This window comes from Oreochromis niloticus, linkage group LG1, assembly GCF_001858045.2.
Source record: "Oreochromis niloticus isolate F11D_XX linkage group LG1, O_niloticus_UMD_NMBU, whole genome shotgun sequence".
NCBI lineage: Eukaryota > Metazoa > Chordata > Actinopteri > Cichliformes > Cichlidae > Oreochromis > Oreochromis niloticus.
The window spans coordinates 21,370,045-21,389,950 of record NC_031965.2 but is presented as its reverse complement, the minus strand read 5'-3'; the positions used below and the strand labels follow the sequence as shown (position 1 = coordinate 21,389,950).

Here is a 19,906-nt window from a genome sequence, read left to right as displayed (position 1 = left end):
TCTTCTCTTGACTTATTTATTCACAGATGCATCAGATGCTGATCCAGAAAAAGGGGTGTCACTCCCTACTGAAATAGCTGAAGCTCGCAAGTCACCTCTGGAAGATCAACAATCAGAACGGGAGGATGCCACAGGATTCCTGTGCTGGAAAAAAGGCTGTAATCAAGTGTTCAAGACCTCTAACTCCCTACAAATGCACTTCAATGAGGTTCACAACAAAAGGCACCAGTTGCCTGTTTCAGATCGGCATGTCTACAAGTACCGCTGCAACCAGTGTAGTCTGGCCTTCAAGACTGTGGAGAAATTACAACTCCATTCACAATATCATGTGATCAGGGCAGCCACCATGTGCTGTCTTTGCCAGCGAAGCTTCAGAACACTACAGGCGCTGAAGAAGCATTTAGAAACCAGCCACCTGGAACTGAGTGAAGCTGACATCCAGCAGCTGTATGGGGGATTATTGATGAATGGTGACATTATGGCAATGGGTGATCCAAGCCTTGGTGAAGAACATGGAAGTCTGGGAGAGGATGACAAAGATGGAGATGAAAGTGATCCAGAGGAAAAACAAAGCCCGACAGGCAGTGACTCTGGCTCACTGCAGGAAGATTCTGGATCTGAACCTAAACGTGCATTGCCATTCAGAAAGGGCCCTAACTTTACGATGGAGAAATTCCTAGATCCATCTCGTCCTTTTAAGTGCACTGTATGCAAAGAGTCTTTTACACAGAAGAACATCCTTCTGGTTCATTACAACTCTGTCTCCCACCTACACAAGGTGAAGAGGGCTCTTCAGGAGTCTACTACCGGTCAACCTGAGCCTACCAGCAGCCCTGACAACAAGCCATTCAAATGCAGCACTTGTAATGTGGCATATAGCCAGAGTTCAACTTTGGAAATCCACATGCGCTCTGTTCTACACCAGACCAAAGCTAGGGCAGCCAAACTTGAGGCAGCAGGGGGGATCACTAGCTCTGCAAGCGCTACTGGTTTAAGCAGTGGAGGATCCGGCATGAGCACATCAACATCGAGTCCAAGCCCAGCCAGCAACTCAAACACTAGCTCCACCAACCACAGCTCTTCTGGGAGTCAGGCAGCCCAGAATATTCTAGGAGGAAACCACACAAGCCAGACTCACAGCACTGAAAACCAGGGGAATTCCTCGATGAGCTGCCACTCCTCACCATCTGAGAACCACGAAGTGAAAAAGTCCAAATTTTCAGACATTCTCTCTGCAAGGGGGCAACAGCAACAGCAACAGCTTCAGCAGCAACAGCAATTGGCTCAGGCTCAAGCCCAAGCTCAAGCACAGCTTCAACAAGAGCTCCAGCAGCAAGCTGCTCTTCTACAATCGCAGCTGTTCAACCCAGCACTTCTGCAGCACTTCCCGATGACAACTGATGCACTTCTGCCTCTGCAGCAGCAGCAGTTGCTGTTTCCTTTCTATATCCCTGGAGCAGAATTTCAGCTAAATCCTGAGATCAACATCAGCAGCTCAGCACTTGGCTTAGCTGGATCCCCCAGCTCTTCTTTGCTTGAAGATCTTAAAAACTCAGCCCAACAGAGTTGCTTGCAGCAGCAATTGATGCACCACCACCTTCAGCAGCAACAGCAGCAGCAACAGCAACAACAACAACAGCAGCAGCAACAGCAGCAGCAACAACAATCACACTTGCAGGTTCAGAGCCAAATGGCGTTGCTGCAACAGAGTGCATCACTCCTCCAACAGGCTGAATTAAAGCAGAAACCTCCCTCCTCTCAGAATGACAAGGACAGAGAAATACAAAGGGAGAGGGATGCAAGCGAAAAAAATGAGGACTATGTAAATAAGGATTCTGCAGACAGCAAGCCAAAAGAAAGGGATAGTCAGCATATTTCAATAAACATAAACCATGATACTGGCTTGCCTCCACCAAGGATTGCTTCAGATGCTCGAGGAAATGCAACTAAAGCCCTGCTGGAAAATTTTGGGTTTGAGTTAGTAATTCAGTACAATGAAAATAAACAGAAAGCTCAGAAAAAGACAGCTGGACCTACTGGATCAAGTGGTCCAGGTGGAATAACAAGAGTCATAGATCCCATTGGGGGATTGGAGAAGCTGGAATGTGAAGCCTGTGGCAAGCTGTTTTCAAACATACTGATTCTGAAGAGTCACCAGGAGCATATCCACCAGGCTTTCTTTCCATTCCGATCCCTTGAGAGGTTTGCCAAGGAATACAGAGAACATTATGATAAGCTCTACCCACTGAGACCGCCTACACCAGAGGCTGCTCCAGCTCCACCACCTCCTCCTCCTCCACCCCCACCTCCTCCTCCACCCCAAAGAGCTCCCACACCAAATATACCTGTGTCTAATGCCTCACTCACACCTCCAACCGTGCCACCTCCACAGGCACCAGTTCCGATGACACAAATACCCATGCCAATGGATTTGCCACTCTTCTCCCCACTTATGATGCAGCCCATGTCTCTTCAGTCCCTGCCTACTCAGTTGCCTCCCCAGTTGCCGTCTGTTGAGCCAAGCCTGGCCTCAGACCTGGCCCAACTCTACCAACAGCAACTGACACCAGCCATGCTGCAGCAGAACAAGAGGCCACGGACACGCATCACCGACGACCAGCTTAGGGTCCTACGACAGTACTTTGATATCAACAATTCACCAAACGAGGACCAGATCAAAGAGATGGCAGACAAGTCAGGCCTTCCACAAAAAGTGATAAAGCACTGGTTCAGAAACACCCTTTTCAAAGAAAGGCAGCGCAACAAAGACTCGCCTTACAATTTCAACAATCCACCAACAACAACTCTGGAAGATACTAAAATTGATTCCAAACCTCCTTCTCCTGAACCTCAGAAACACGAATACTATGGAAGCAAGAGATCATCCAGGACTAGGTTTACTGACTACCAGCTAAGAGTTCTGCAAGATTTCTTTGATGCCAATGCTTATCCGAAAGATGATGAATTTGAACAGCTCTCAAACCTTTTGAGCCTCCCCACCCGTGTTATTGTTGTGTGGTTCCAAAATGCGCGTCAGAAAGCAAGGAAGAATTATGAAAATCAAGGTGATGGAGGGAAAGATGGTGAAAGAAGAGAACTGTCAAACGACCGATACATTCGCACATCTAACCTGAACTACCAGTGCAAGAAATGTAGTCTCGTTTTCCAGCGTATATTTGATTTAATAAAACACCAAAAGAAGCTGTGTTACAAAGATGAAGATGAGGATGGACAGTATGACAGCCAAAATGAGGATTCAATGGATCTTTCCCATGAATGTTACACTCCCTCTGGGTCTTCCTGTCACACCCCAATGCCCTCCTCTTCAAGTCTCTGCCCACTTCCACCCACGACTTCAGCATTCTCACACCTCCCTTCCACCGAGAAAGAGGAGGCATCACCAGCAACCACCTCAAACCTCTATGATGAGAAGCCCAAGCAGTTACCAGAAATAACCGCTGATCCGCGAGAAAACCAAATCTCCATTAAGCAGGAAATTGTGCACCAACCTCAATCTGAGGCACAACACCAGAGACCACAGAGAGAAGAGAAGATCCAAAATGTTTCTAAGCCCTCCAAGCATTCAACTCCTTCCTTTTCTCAGCAGCAACAGCAGAGTGGTCTGTCAGCCTCACAGACAAGCCAGCCTTCATCACAAAGCTCTCACATGGGCCTCAATCCACACTTGACCTCTGCCACACAACAACTGGCACAGCAGATGATCCCATACCAGTGTGAGCAGTGCAAAATTGGCTTCCCTTCCTTTGAGCACTGGCAGGAACACCAGCAATTACACTTCCTTTCTGTGCAAAATCAATTCATCCACCCGCAGTTCCTCGACCGTCCAATTGACATGCCTTTCATGCTTTTTGATCCTAGCAATCCTCTCCTGGCAACCCAGCTAATCTCTGGGATGCCACAAATTCCAAGCAGCTCTGCCACCTCTCCGTCCACCCCAACCTCCACTATGAACTCCCTGAAAAGGAAGTTAGAGGAGAAAGCTAGCACTAGTCCAGGAGAAAACGATAGCACAAATAGTGGAGAAGAGCCACAACGAGACAAGCGGCTTAGAACCACCATCACACCTGAACAGCTAGAGATCTTATATCAGAAGTATTTATTAGATTCTAATCCTACGCGTAAAATGCTTGACCACATTGCTGTTGAGGTGGGTTTGAAAAAGAGAGTTGTGCAAGTGTGGTTCCAGAATACCAGAGCCAGAGAGAGAAAAGGCCAGTTTAGAGCTGTTGGGCCAGCCCAAGCTCATCGTAGGTGTCCTTTTTGTCGAGCTCTTTTTAAAGCAAAGACTGCCCTTGAAGCACACATTCGCTCTCGTCACTGGCATGAAGCCAAACGTGCTGGATATAATTTAACTCTCAGCGGTATGTTACCTGAGCAGGAGAACCTGCAAATAAAAATGGATGCTCTTGATACATCAGGTTACTCCCAGCTACCCCCTACTACAAACAGTGATGGACAAAGCTCCTCCATGTCACCCGTGAACAAAGGCTTGGACTTGTCTCCAAGGGGTCTACTGAGCCCTTCGTCCATCAAAGTTGAAGGAATGGAAGACTTTGAGAGTGCCACCATGTCCTCTATGAACCTGAACTTTGATCAGAGCAAACTCGATAATGATGACTGCTCTTCTGTGAATACAGCCATTACAGACACAACCACAGGTGATGAGGCTAATGCTGATAATGACAGTGCTGATGCAAAGCACAGCCAAATTAGTGGCGATTACCTGTCTAAGTCTGGGGGCACCGCTCCCATCCTTGAAAATGATGACCAGATGTCCTCAGGGCTAGTAAGCCCTGCAACAAGCTTTTATGCTAAGGACTATGAAAATGAAAATATGATTGACCACAGTGAGACGTCCAGTCTGGCTGACCCCTGCTCACCAAGTCCTGGAGCCTCTGGTAGCAGGAGCCTTGAAGGTGGAGATAGACCTGGCCAAAAGCGCTTCCGAACCCAGATGACTAACCTCCAGCTGAAAGTGTTAAAATCCTGTTTTAACGACTACAGGACACCTACCATGCTGGAATGCGAGGTACTTGGCAATGAAATTGGACTGCCAAAGAGAGTGGTTCAGGTGTGGTTTCAAAATGCTCGCGCAAAGGAGAAAAAGGCAAAGCTCAATATGGCCAAGCACTTCGGAATAAATCAGACGTCTTACGAGGGGCCGAAGACTGAGTGCACTTTGTGTGGTGTTAAATACAGCGCTCGCCTCTCTGTTCGTGATCACATTTTCTCCCAGCAACACATCTCTAAGGTGAAGGATACCATTGGCAGCCAGATCGATAAAGAGAAAGAGTACTTTGACCCAGCTACTGTCCGCCAACTTATGGCCCAGCAAGAAATGGACCGCATTAAGAAGGCCAATGAAGTTTTAGGATTGGCGCAGCAACAGGCCATGCAGCAGCAGGGGATGTTTGATAACCCTGCAATGCAGGCTTTAAATCTCCAGTCGGCCTATCCAAACCTGCAAGGCATCCCACCTGTCCTTTTACCAGGGGTTGGCAGCCCCTCTCTTTCCAGCTTTAACTCATCTAATTCAGGTACGTCACTATTTTTTTTCACTACTAACATTTCAGGTTTAGAGTTGCAGATGGGTTTTCTCAACTGAACTAATTTAATAAATGATCATCCATTGCTGCAGGAAGTAGTGTGTATTTACAGGCATCAGATCTAACTATGAATCAGTCTTCCACATATATTCATTAACACTGATGCAAATATATATGACTTAATTTAATTGCCATTGTTGCCATTGTTGTGCTATTATGTACCCAACCTGTCTCAAATGCTAACACTTAAGCTTTAGACCAGAAAATACCACAAAGTACAAGGCATTGATTTTGTGATATTTGTAGTCATTTCACAAAGCTTTTTATGATTCACATAAAGATAATCGTTTGCCTCTTTTGCATCACCTTTCAGTATTGTTTAATTAATTAGTTTTGTTACAGCTGAATAATCTTTTAAAAAGGCACTGCACTACCATGAAATAAAAACCTATTAAGTCTTATTTTCTTGTCTGTATTTGACAAATTTCCAGCTTTAACTCCTCCAAAACCTTCAAACCTCCTGAACATGCCTGGTGCCAGTGTTCCCTCACCTAGCCTCCCCACATCTGGATTGCCCAACAAGCCTCCCTCCTCATCGTCTCTCACTGCATCCAGCCCAGCCCAGACCAACACGTCTACTTCCCACTCAAACCCCACCTCCAACTCCACGTCCTCAACCAGTCAGTCGCGACCTGAACCCCCCAAAGAACGAGATGCTGAGAGAGTAAAAGAGAAGGAGAAGGCCAAGGAAAAGACAGACAAGCCCTCAACTCCATCATCAACTGGAAGCACCCCCGCCCCTTCCACTTCTGCTGCCAGCGCCAAAAAGGAGAAACCCGACACAGCTGTTCCTGCCACTTCTATGCCCACACCTGGAATGGAGTATGTGGTAGATCCTGCCCAGCTTCAGGCCCTCCAGGCTGCTTTGGCATCAGATCCCACAGCTCTCCTCACAAACCAGTTTCTACCCTACTTCATGCCTGGCTTTTCCCCATATTATACCCCTCAGATTCCTGGGGCTCTACAAGGGGGCTACCTGCAACCAATGTATGGTATGGAAAGTCTCTTCCCTTACAACCCAGCATTGTCACAAGCACTGATGGGCCTGTCTCCAGGGTCCCTACTGCAGCATTACCAGCAATATCAGCAGAGCTTGCAGGAGGCACTACAGCAGCAGCAGCGGCAGCTTCAGCAGATCCAGCAACCCAAGGCGAGCCAAACTTCAGTTCCCCCTCAAACCTTGGGGGATCGCAAAGATTCTGCCAAAGATTCAGCGAAATCAGAGGAGCAAAAGGGCAATCCACAAAGTGAACCTCCCACTTCCTCCTCGTCCTCTTCCTCCTCGTCCTCCTCCTCCTCTTCTCATACTACAGTACCCTCCGAGCAGAATGAGATGGATGGCAAAGCTGTGGACACCCATCTAGACCAGTATATCGTCCCCAAGGTGCAGTATAAACTGGCATGCCGCAAGTGTCAAGCTGTTTTCACCAAGGAAGAAGCGGCTATTACCCACCTTAAATCGAACTGCTTTTTCGGTCAGTCTGTGGCAAACCTGCAAGAGATGTTGCTGCGTGTCCCCGGTGGCGTAGGTGTAGGGGCTGGAAGTCTCTATGACTGCCTGGCTTGTGACACTACGTTGGATGGGGAGAAAGCACTCAGTCAACACCTAGAATCGGCATTGCACAAACACAGAACAATCAAGAGATCGGTCAGAAATGCCAAAGAGCACGCTACTAGTTTATTACCTCACTCTTCAGCCTGCTTCCCCAATCCTAACACCGCATCTACCTCGCAGTCTGCCACTCATCCCATCAGCAGCCCTCCTCCCCCGCCAACAACATCAGCCACCATGCCATCCTCTGCTGTCTCCTCATCTTTGTGCTCCTCCTCTACTACCCAACTCAACACCACAGCTGCCGGAAAACCCTGGCCCCAGGCCCCTTTCCCCAGAGCTTTAGCTGGGAAGCCCAATGCTAGTCCCTCCTCTTCTTCCTCCTCTTTTCCTCCAGTGTCCTCACCTTCAACGGTTACCTCAAGTTCATTGAGCACCTCAGGAGTTCAGACCTCGATACCAACAGACGTCTTTACCGACGAGTCTGACTCTGACAGCAGTCAGAAGTCAGCAAACAGGCTGGGCAGGACGGCGGAGGAGCCGCAGCAGCCTGGCTTTGTCAAAGACAGTAATAGTTGTAGTAGTAATCTTGCTAGTGTAGGAACAGACTCCATCAGATTGTAAAAGAGCTTTCAGTGATGGACGATATTTAAAAAAAACTCCCTAAAAGACAAAAAAAAAAAATCCAAAAATTAAAAAAAACCATAAAAAGCAGCAATGTTAAAAATACATTAAAAGTATACAAACCAATTTCAGAAAAAGATGTGTAAAGACTAACTGCAATTCCAAAGCTTGTAACCAAAAATTTAAATGTTAGTGGATTGTTTTCCCATATCAACATGCTGGTTTTCATTTTTGTATTTCTTTGTTTTTCTTTTGTTTTTGTTTTAACTCAACCGAAGCGCACCGATCAGCCACAACATTAAAACCACCTGCATTAAATTGTGTATGTCCCCATTGTGCCAGCAAAATAGTTTATGACCCATCAGGGCACGGACACTTGACCCTTCGGTGTGTCCCGTGGTTTCTGGTACTGGGATGTCGGCTGCAGACTGGGATTGCGTTGAGGTCCGGGGAGGTTGAAGGAGGTTAACGCCTTAGGTTCTTTGTCGTGTTCCTTAATCCTGCTGTGCGGTTGGTCAAAATACCATCCGCATGAATGCCAAGGTTTCCCAGCATCACACTGTAACGAGGTGAACAATTTCTTTTTTTTAATCACCTGTCAGTGTTTTTAATGTCGTGGCTAATCTGTGTACAGGCATACTAATATGTGAGAACAGAAAAAGATCGCTGCAGTTACGTTTTGGGTAATGGTGGAGGAATGCTGTACTGTATGGCAATGGACTGCCTCAAAGTTGACAGATGGCCCAAGAACCCTTTTGAAGAAATGCAAGTCAACGAGCTGTCCCTTTGTTTTGTAATAATTTCTACTTAATAGCACAGCCACAAAAAGCCAGTATGTACTGTATGGGAGAATAGTCTATCAGTTTTCTTGCTATTTAAGCATTCAGATACCAATGGCTTGCAAAAGTGAAAGAATAATGTAATGTCTATTTTATTCTCAGGTCAACAGCTCACAGATGTTTTTCTGTTACAGAAATTCATGTTTTCACCTTGTGTTTCCAACAGGAGATGAGCATTATTATTGTTTCCTTTCTGAACTTGATTTACTAATAGAAAGTTTAAGTTGAATTAAATCTTGATAAGGCATTGTTTCTGGGCATTCAAATAGGGTCAAACGATTTGCTGATTTCAATATCAGAATTCCTTTCAAAGTGGGGAAGTTACAGTCCCGATTATCCCATACAAGGAAAGCATTGCAGATGTGATAACGGGCGATGAATAGTTTTAATTAAAAAAGAAAAAAGAAAAAAAAGAATCAGCCTTCTGTATTTATGATAGATACAAGCATTTTTGGTGTTAAGTAGAATGTTGCATTGGAAACGAATTTAAACAGTATGGTAGGTTGGAGGGAAAAAAAACCTTTATGTACATTTAGCTTTTGTATTGTCCAATTTTATGACACTTCATTTGATGTTGTCTTGGTCATTCCGATAGTCTAGATTATGGACAGGTAATTTATCGAAACTTTATTTCTGTCTTATTCTTAACTTCTTGGGAAACGTGAACCCAAATGCCCCTCCTGACAAGGCAGGATCCTCTTTTAGCATTATTTAAATTTTATGATTTGGTTGGTATTGCTCTAACCAAAATGAAAAAGATAATGGGTGAAATATTGAAAGTTTTATTTAATTTAATTTTTGTGTTACCTTTGTGCACTTATCACTGTCTGACTCCTATTTTTCACTCTTCGTTTTCCTCTCTCAGCACTTATTTTTCTCTCTCGCTCTCCTGTGTTTGTAGATATGTATACAAAGCAGGTCTTTTGTTCTTCATGTAGTGTGGCTACGGTCTTTTTTTTTTTCTTTTTTTTTGACATTTTTGTTGTCATAAGTGAAAATGAAAAAAGAATACTAATAATAATTCTCACGCTTTAAGACAAAAAGAAAATCCAAAGACTAAACACTTTCACCATTGGTGCATAAAGATGAGAAAAGAGGGTTCTTTATACTTGAGAATTTGTTGCTGTTTTTAGAGGAAAGAAACAAAGTTTTAAAAGATAAAGGAGTACGCATCAGAGTTGCCGATTCTGCTTCTTTGCAAGCAAACAGGTGGCTTTTTTACGTAAATACCAAAAACCAAAAAGGGCCCTTGTCCTTGCATTGTGGAGTAGCACCGTTACAGAGCCATTGCAGTTTGTAAGATAGAGGTTATTAATCTTTGTTTGACTTTTGTCACATTCAAATGTCAATTTTTTTAAGAAAATGTATAAGGTCTGGTCTTCAAGGACATACGTTTTGCTGCTAATGTAGAATTTTGAGGAAAAAAAAAAAAGAGTACCTAGATGCATGCTCATTTTGCTTTTGGCTAAGCTTTAAAACAAACAATAAACCAATTTCTTGCCTCTGCAACACCTTTTTTTTTTTCTTGTTGCAAAAACGGAACTTTGAAGACTGTGAATATATGTTCCAAAGGACATTTTGCCGATTTTCTTTTTTTTGAATAGACCAATGTTTAAAGCCAATGATCTATAACGTTTGTAAAGAACAGTGCATTCCAAATATCACAATGGATTTTTCTTAAGCAAGGACTGATCCTGTTTCATTTGATTGCTTTTAATTGTCACAATCTATTTTTTCCTCATTTTTGAAGTGACTGTAAACTGTTGTGTACATTTTTTGCGTCATTGGTTGCTGAAGAAAGCGACCCCCATATGTCATTTTGTGCTGGCATGGAACGTTGCTGAAAATCCCTCCATCCAGTCAAGGTTGTTGCTCACTTGTTAAGCAAGTAATAGTGGTTACCAAAAAATGTATATAATACATCTGGTACTGATGCGTCTCATAGGTTTAGTAACATTTATACCAGTCGACCTACAACTAGTCTCAGAGGGGAATAACGGCCGTTTTGCTGAGGTGTTGTCGCTCAGTCACTTGTTGCATGTGTCTGCAGGGTGCCACTTCCACACATAGATTACAGGTAGAGACATCTTCATTCCAAAGCATTATGTCTGGAAAAAGTAGGAGGTTATTTTTGAAGATGTCTCTTGTTTTCAAATTGTTAGGATGCTTTCATGTCCAAAGAAGTCACTTACTTCATTTTGTTGCAATGGAAATGGATGTGCGTAGGTACCGCGCCCTTCTCCCTTATGATATGAACACATCATTTCAATTTTTCTTTTTTTTTTTAAACCAAAACCAAGACATATTTAAATTTGTGGAGAACTACTTTTTTGGCCACTATTGTATAGTCAATATATTTTGCCCTAATGACTAAAAAGGCACAATCTCAAAGGTGTTTAAAAATGCTACATCTTGTAGAGAAATGGTATTTGGTGTTAATACTACAGCATGCTGTTGGAAGTCAGTAGATCTGGTCTGCAAGCTTGCTACTTCTCAAGTCCAGTTCCCTGAAATACTGTTCACATGTGCTTTCTTGTGTTGGAAAAGAAAACAATCCCTAAGTTGTACAGTTTTTCCTCAAAATATGTTTGCTTTATTTTATTTTTCAGATAATGTCAGACATGTATTATTTTCTTAGAAGTATTTTATTTTATTTTCCGTGTATTACTTTTTTATCATAAATTAACACTAGCTTTAAATTGAATTGCTGAAATTGAGAGACAAAAACAAAAATTATGACCTGGCCACTTTATATTCATTGTCTCAATGATACTTTTTGCTCTTTTTTTCCAAAGTGTAATCTTTTGGGCTCTTTTGTGGAAGACACAGGTGAGGTCTTCACATTAGATTCAGCCAGCATGTACTCTGTATGGGTTTGTGTGTTTGTGTAAGTGTGCGTTGTACGTTTGTGCGCGTGTATGTGCGTGCGTTTCATAAGAGCCAGCATCAATTCAATTTTTTTTCTTCTTCTTTGCCTTTAATTGTTATTATTATTTTTTGGGTTATATGTTACTCACCAAAACAAGCTGAACCACGAAGCTGGATTGTGAATAACTGAAATTCAGAAAATCAAATTTAAAAGATAACGATTGGAAATGAGAACGATGATACCGAAGCACTGAGCAGTTTTTACTTTGATTGAATATATGAATGTGGCCAAAGCTTTATGCAGTTGAAACACAAAGGAAAAAAAAAACGTGCCCCGGATAAGTGTATATTTTATTGCGGCACACAATGCTATTGTGGATACAGGGATCCACCTCCTTACATTTGGGATACTTGATTTTAATGGACAATTACAAGAGAGGGATAAAGACAAGGTCTTGCTGTAGAGGTCATCTTTTGCCCACTGTGAAAACGAAAGTGTACCTGTATACAGATATAGATATATTTAAAACCAAGACATCAACTGTTTTTTTTTTTATTTGTTTGTTTGTTTTTTGAGATGAAGAAGGAATAAAAAGAAATGATAAAGGACTCTGGGAAGCTTTGGAGATCTTGTTAGGAGGACAAGAGAGGCTCTGGGCACACAAAACTGGGCATGGGAGCCAAAGCTAGGCTCAAAACAGCTTTAAAAACCACCTCCTTATTTGATTACTGACAACTCTGTAATGCGAATGGACTCTGGAACCAATGGACGTGTGTCACACACAGAGGAAAGTCTTTAGAGGAAACTGAACTTAAGTGGCTCCAGCTGCCTCTTTCTCCTTTCTGTCTGTCCTTTATTTCTCCAGCTCTGCCTCCGCTTCTGCTCTTTGATGGACATTTTCCAAATTTCAGGACAGGATGGACAGAGATGCTTGCTTCATATCTTCCAGTTCATGTTGCTACCCGTTTCATTTCCTCGTGCTTGTCTCCGGTTGACAAGTAAAGCTCTCCAGTCAAATGGCGGCTCACCCCTCTCTCTGTTGGTTACATTATCTAAACAGAGAAATTAACAACACAGAGAGGGGATGGGTTCTCAAAGCTGTCATTCTTAAAGAGGCAGTTACACTAAGAAAAAGAAAAAAAAAAGCATATTAACCAAAATTAACAACCAAACTAACAACCAAACAACCATTTGCTCCAACTTCAAAGATGAACTGTTACTTGGAGCTCTCTGTTCCTTTTGTGACTTCTGGTGCCACAATGTTTTTTTATCCTTTTATTTTTTTTTTCTTTTTTGTTTTTTTTTTTTCTTTTTGTTTCCTTGAATTACTCCTCCTTCGAGCCTCATAAGCATGGCTCTGTGGCTCCAGGCAGCCCATCTGAGGGTAGAAAAAAACAGCCTTGCAATGTACAAAAAAGAGCAAGTTAAACCAAAAATGTTGTTCTTGATGTCTTTTCTATACTGTAGTCTTGTTAGCTTTTTTGTTACTGTAATTATATGAAGATTTCCAAACTGTACCAAATTACATGGAAACTAACATACATACAACCACATGGAACTTCAGACTTTTAAAGAAACTTTTGTCACAAAAACTTGTTGTCCTAGTTAAGTTGATTGTAGATGGTAATTGAATATACTCCTTTGAAAATATTTCATCAAGTATGTTTCTTGCTCATTGTGATACATTAAAAAAGTATGAGCATAAAAACGCACTCGTTTGGTCTCCTTTCTGATTGTTGTGGGATTTGATTGCTTTGCTTTCAGCGGACTGCTGTTCGGCAGACCTCGGCACAAGGTTGCAAACAATTTTCATTTTCTCTTGTGTACTGAAAAGATTTATGCATCCCTTAAAATGCAGACTTTTTGTTGTTTAAGAGACCATATGGATTAGATATTTGCATGAATTTCATTAAAACATAATCATCTCCTTTTGATCCCTTTTACACCAAATGACCAAAGTTTCAGTTATTTCAATAACTGTGTGTGCGTGTGGGTGGATGTTACTAATTTAAAAGTGCCATCTAACCCTAAAGGATAAATCCACAAAAAAAATCCCAAACATTAGGAGAAATGAACTTCAAATGCCTTTTGTAGAAGCCTTTTGTTTTTTACATGTTGTATTCTGTTTATTATTGTACTATTACTGTAGGGTCTTTACTTTACAATGTACCTTTAAGCGGCTGTTGTGATTTGGCGCCATATAAATAGAACTGAATTTATAGACATTGACCAGCAACAAAAGAACCTCAAATGTATTCTCATATTCATATTTGCAGTAATGAGCATCATCAAAAAGAGTTAAAGATTAATATTTCTGTTCAGCCACTCATTCACAATTTATATAGTGCCAAATCACAATAACTCGTTGTAATAATAGTACAATAATAAACACAATACAAAATGTATGTATTCAGAGAAAACCCCAACAATCAGATGACCCCTATGAGCAAGCACTTTAGTGACAGTAGGAAGGGAAAACTCCCTTTTAACAGGACGAAACCTCCAGCAGAACCAGGCTCAGGGAGGGGCGGGGTGACTTATAAAGAAACATTCAATGCATCATGGGAATCCCCCAGCAGCCTAGACCTATTGCAGTGTAACCAAGGGATGATTCAGGGTCACCTGATCCAGCCTTTCCTTTTTTGATAAAGCATATAGTTAAGTTTTAAACCTAATCTTAAAAGTAGAGACGCTGTCTGTCTGCCGAATCCCAACTTGAAGCTAGTTCCACAGAAGAGGGGCCTGAAAGCTGAAGGCTCTGCCTCCCATTCTACTTTTAAATACTCTAGGAACCACAAGTAAGCCAGCAGTCTGAGAGCGAAGTGCTCTAATGGGGTAATACGGTACTAGAAGGTCATTAAGATAACATGGGGCCTGATTATTCAAGACCTTGTCTGTATTCATTGATTACATGTACAAACACACTGCATTTAGCACAAACTACAGTGAAAGGCATCAGTGAATGATTCGCCACTGATGTTGATGAATGAAGTGATTGAAATACTGTTAACAGGCCTATGACATTAATCAGATGCTTCTACATATCACTGCAGTTTTATTATGCATAGTTTTATAAGGCAGTAGGCAAAGATAAAAAGGTGCAACATCTGAGGCCTTGCCATTATACTGTCATATACACAACATTATAGTCAAGTGGACACATTATAAGAGTTTCACTATAGGTTTAACCTAGGTTTAGCCTATTTTTTTAATACAACATACATTTTCCTTATGAATTTAATTTTAGTTCTGCAAATATTGAGTCATTTTACTCCCCACTGACTAAAACAGGCGCCTTCTCTGAAAAGTTTTAATGTGAGCAAAATGGACCCGAACCTGTTGACGTCAACTATGCAACAGTTTGTTTTTCAGCGAGTGTCTCGTAGAGTAGTTAGCCAGCACAGCAGTGTTTTAAATTATAGTGTTCTATATTGTGCGTTCTTGTTTTGAATAATAATTGGTCTGGAGGGGAACTACACTCTTGCACCTTATGTCTGGCTTTAGAAAATCGAGACAAGGATCGGAGACTTTGGCCAGTCACACATCTTGTCTGACCAGATCAGGTGAGTAGTAAAAAGAAAAAAAAGTCTTCACAGAAAATAACATATGTGCCTTCAGAGTCAAGTATGAATCCATGTGTGTAAAGATAAAAGTCAGCAGTGTCTGTGGGTGATTATCTGGTGGGAGGGGCTTAGAAAAGATGAGAAAAGAAAGAGAGGAGCTTGTTGTAAGCATTATTCATGAATTATTAATTATTATAGTTCTCTATGATAGATTAACTTATCAAATAATAACCTCTACAACATTTTTATGCTCATTTCTGCATTTCGTCATGTTTTCTGCTTCTTTTTTTTTTAAAAGCTGCATGATGTTTTTCCTAATTTTGCCACATAGTACACAGTATATTTTCTGACCCAGTATCTGTATTATATCGTCTTTTATCCTGTTAAAGTTGTAGCTTTATAAAGTTTCCCATCCTCCTTTTTAATCTCTTGCACCTTTTGAACCATTTAATTTTCACCCTTTTCCCTTTCCCCATGTTAGCTTGGACTACTTTCAACAAAAGTTCAACTGTTTGAACTTTTAACTTGTTTCCAGGTGGTACAACTGAGTCCTGTGCTTTTATGAGTCTTGAGAGCAAACACATTGTGCAAGACTAGGCCCACTAAGAATACTTGTGGATATTCTGTATCAGCATATGAGCCGTGGATACATGAGCTGACATTTGTTATATCACACAAACAACCAAATTTAGACTCGGCGGCTAATATTCACAGCACTGCAGCTTATTTACATGCCCAACAAATAAAAACTAAATTTCTCTTCCCTTTTCAATTTCTGCAACATATGATTTAAAAAAAAGAAAAAAAGAAAGGCACAGTACTGAATGTGAGTGAAGTTGGCTGGGCGGGGATACTTCAGGAAGCCTGGGAAATTGGGACATTCCCAAAGAAGGCAGAGACAAGCTCTACTGTTTCAGGAAAGCTAAATTCTCAGCCAACAGAAACAAAGGCGCTACAATGATAAGCAACACTTGTGAGCCTCCACGCATGTGTTAGGTCAACATGTAGCAGTCAGTAAGGCATTTCTGACCGTAGCTCTAAAATTATCTGAGTTATAATTCTTATATCTTTCCAGTTTTTAATTAATTAATATTTTGAGTGATCTTGTCAGATTACTTTAGCCACTGAAAATCAGTGTGCCCACGCATTATATTAAGACTTGCTGTCGGGATTGTTAGTGCTCCAACCTAATTAGTGCGTGTTAAGTTACAACTGTGAACTTCTTCCTAATTAGAGGTGGCTCTGTGCTGCTAATGTGATCAGCCAATCAAGCCCAGAAATGTTTCCGAGATGCTCTGTAAGTAACGAGAATGAATGCAAGAGAAAACTGTTTTTAAATTATATCTATCAGTTAATTATGCATCAGAATTTGCATTTGTATGCCTGAAATAGTGTCTTCATGACAATGGCTCTGACAAATGTACATAAAGTGTTTTTCATGAACACCAAAATAAAAATAAAAAAATTCATTCATTCACTGAAAGCCCCTTTTTTTAGTCAGTAGTGAACAGTGGATTGTTACTAGCATTGTGCTCATCAACGACTGTTTGATGAGCAAATCAGTGCAGACTCTGATGGAAACAGTCTCATATTTTTATGCAAATTTTGCCACCTTGGCAATGAATTTAAGGCATCACACTGAGTTGAAGCATCCAGCCAGGAAATACCTGCCAGTGATAGATAATAGCAAGAAATTATTACCAAAGGGCAAGGCCATGAGCAAAACAGTTCCTACTGAGCTAAATTACATCTGTGAACTGATCTGTTTTAAGCTGTCCAGCTTAGTGATTCTGTAGTTCTAGTATAATTCATTTATACTAGAACCAAGTGGCAATGGTTCTGCTGTGTGGATGGTTAGTGCAGGTTCTTCTGAAGAGGATCTCAAAGCAGCTCATTTAAGACTGTCAGGAGTTCATTCTTGGGATTCTGACCTTGAAACTGTAAAATGCAGCTACTTTAGTTTAATGCAAACTGTGTTAAATGAAATTTTAGGCAACACTGTAGAAGGTCAAGTACTTTCTGTAACATGTTTCCAAAATTAACAAATAATATTTCACAATTACCTCTGAACTGCTAAATGGCTCAGACAGAATAACTAAATTGCTTAATATTTTATACATTAAACATATTCTCAAAAACATTGGTAAAAACCTGCCTCTTCTTTGGGGGGAAAATAAATTCTAAGGAGAATCAAACCTCTAAAGTAAGTTAAAAGACGAGGACATCCTGTAGCAGCAACAGGCGCGATTCATTGGCCATGTTGTGCCAATTAACACGCAAGGGCACATCTCGAATGAATTAAAAACACCCTAATCCGATCAGTGTGAAAAGCAAGGCCATTTCCTTCACAGGCCTGGACCAGATGGCACTCACACTCAGTTGCTGCATTGAAACAGGCCAGGCCCAGTCACACAGTGTGAAATTGGGTTAGCGCCTGATTCTAACATAGGCCCTGGGCAATGTGAGCTCGGAAACCCACTCTCGCCTGGCCCTAAGGTACAGGGGCCACCTTGCCAATCTTTGGCCCCATATTTAATTATCATTCTCAATGCACCTCACTAACTCAGTCATTTCAGTCCGAGGTGCAGCTGACAGCTTCCTAGAGTCATTTGTCTCTTTAGACGATTCAGCCTTTTACATGCAACATCCCAAATAGCCCCTGACATACCACAGAAATGTTCTCTTTTGTAGCACAGAAGACAAGCACTGCTCCACTGGATAGAATATCACAGGCTCAAATTGTATACTCTGACCCAAGCTGGGTGGTGTTACCATGCTGAGGTCCAAGTTCTTGCTTTGTTGGAATAATAGCTTGCTGGGGTTTCCAAAGCTCTTCAGTATCACCTTTCAACCTTTCCAGGCAGTAGATGGAACAAATGTTGGGTGATTCATGTCAGAAATGACTTTAAAAGCTGTGGTTATGCTGCGTCAACTCATGCATTGTTTTAAATTAGAAAAGAAAAAAAAAGCTCACCAAGTGAGGAGCATCCCACATTCCACCCTCTCTTTTCACTAAAACAGGACAATATGTTCTTTTACAGTGTTCACAAAGATCCTTAAATTACATTAAACTTTATACTAGCGTTATAGGATGTGAGGAAAAATTTGACGAGAAATGCCAAAGGCTGTAGGAAGTTTTTCAACATGAAATCAAGTGTAAACTGCATTAAAGTAGCAAATTTAAGTGTGTCAACAGCAGGCCGTGGAAATTTACAGCTAAGCCTATGAAAGACCTACCAAAGCTGAGCTGTTTTACACATGAGCAGTTTGCACTGACACTGTCAAGGGTTAACCCCTGACAGGCAGTCAGGTGAAATAACAGTTAACGGTGGCGAACAAGAATTTTAGAATTTAAACCCTGAAAGCAAGCCACATAATCCTCACACACCTACAGCCCTTTCTGGTTTTCCACCTCCGATGTGTACATCTGCCTTGTGACGTTGTCTTCATAGACAAATTAAACTACAGCCTTGAGGACAGGTCAGACTCATTCAGCCTGACTTGCCAGATAAAATGAGTGAATATCAAAGCGAAATGAAATGCAATACAAAATTTCAATATAGCTAATTTTCTTTGAAAAAGGGGAATATTCTATATTAAAAATAGGCTGTTATATGTTTATATCACACTGTACACCCCAGGAAAAAATGACTGTGTCTACTACACAGCATACACATCAGTGTTGACCCCCACCTGTCATGGTTTAGTCAGTGGCCTACAAACTTGCTGGCATTCAAACCCCTTGGGATTCATGATGGGGTAGGTGTGGAGGGTGTCTTGGCAGGCTCTAGGCATTTCTGAATCATTTCCCATTCCTGAACACAGGATCAGGTGTCGCCATTTTCACAGCACCTTCTGGTTCTGTTTAATGGGAAATGAGGTCCATCAGAAGGACTTTGACCAAAACTGAGCCCGAATGGGCCCTGACAGGCAGGAATATTAGCCTGTGACGGCAGTCAGTAATTGAATGATCGGCTCCCACCCCCCAACTGGTAACGAAGAGAATATGTGCTGGGAATGCGTTCGTCCTGCTCTATCCTTCATCTGCCCTTTGCCTTTTCTTGCCTGCCCCCCCCCCCCCCCATTTTTCCCCTTACATGTTAATAAATCATTTGTTGGGGCAGAAATAAGGGATAATTTTACTTTACTTCAAAGTGCTTCTTGTAGTGTCATTTCTGTAACCTCAAAGTGATGACGCATTAAGAAGTCTTCGGGTGAGCTCTGCCTGAAAGTGTTTTCGTCTCGAAACAAAGCTGCTGCGATAGTATCGTGAGAGAGTGAGCTGGAGTACATGAGAGATCAATTATCACACCTCATTTTGTTCTCATATGCAAAATGATAATGGGTGGACCATGTCAGACCTGAACCATCAGGTGGTGTATTCTTTCTCCATAAATGTGTTTCGCAGATTGTCTGAGGGGGTCTGTTAAATCCTTTTAACAGTTAAATAGCTGAAGGAAAAGAATTTGGCTTCTCCTTGATCTGTCTTCAAATGTCCCTCTGCGGACAAGATTTAAGAGTGTTAAAGCAATAGAGTAAACCTAACACTCAGCATGATGTCACCACACACTTGTAAACACTGCTTTTATATTGAAAGGTTTGCTAGAGAAAAGGAAAGGGAAATAACAGGATCCTGTAGTCTTTCCGTTGTGTTTGTCAGCAAATAGTAGAACAGCTCTGTATGTGTGCGTGCTCCAGTGAGACAGAGTGCACTGACCACAAAGGAAGCTTGTGTTCAAGGCACGGGTGAAGGAAAGGCAACGCTTTGAGATGCAGCGTCACATTTCACGAATCACTGGGGAGAAAGTGTCAACTCTGAGGAGAATTCCTAA

At 41.8% G+C, this 19,906-nt stretch overlaps 1 protein-coding gene across 6 annotated transcripts in view; it reads left to right on the top strand.

Annotated features, from left to right (window-relative positions):
- Window positions 1–13,223, top strand: part of zfhx3b (zinc finger homeobox 3b) — a 230,726-nt gene extending 217,503 nt beyond the window's left edge. For all 6 annotated transcript variants that reach the window (XM_025906355.1, XM_025906354.1, XM_025906363.1 and 3 more), the window contains 2 exons: window positions 27–5,558; window positions 6,059–13,223. In XM_025906355.1, coding sequence (XP_025762140.1) covers window positions 27–5,558; window positions 6,059–7,803 — 7,277 coding nt within the window. In that variant the 3' untranslated portion in view covers window positions 7,804–13,223. The remainder of the gene's footprint in view (window positions 1–26; window positions 5,559–6,058) is intronic.
- The last annotated feature ends 6,683 nt before the right edge of the window (window positions 13,224–19,906 follow it).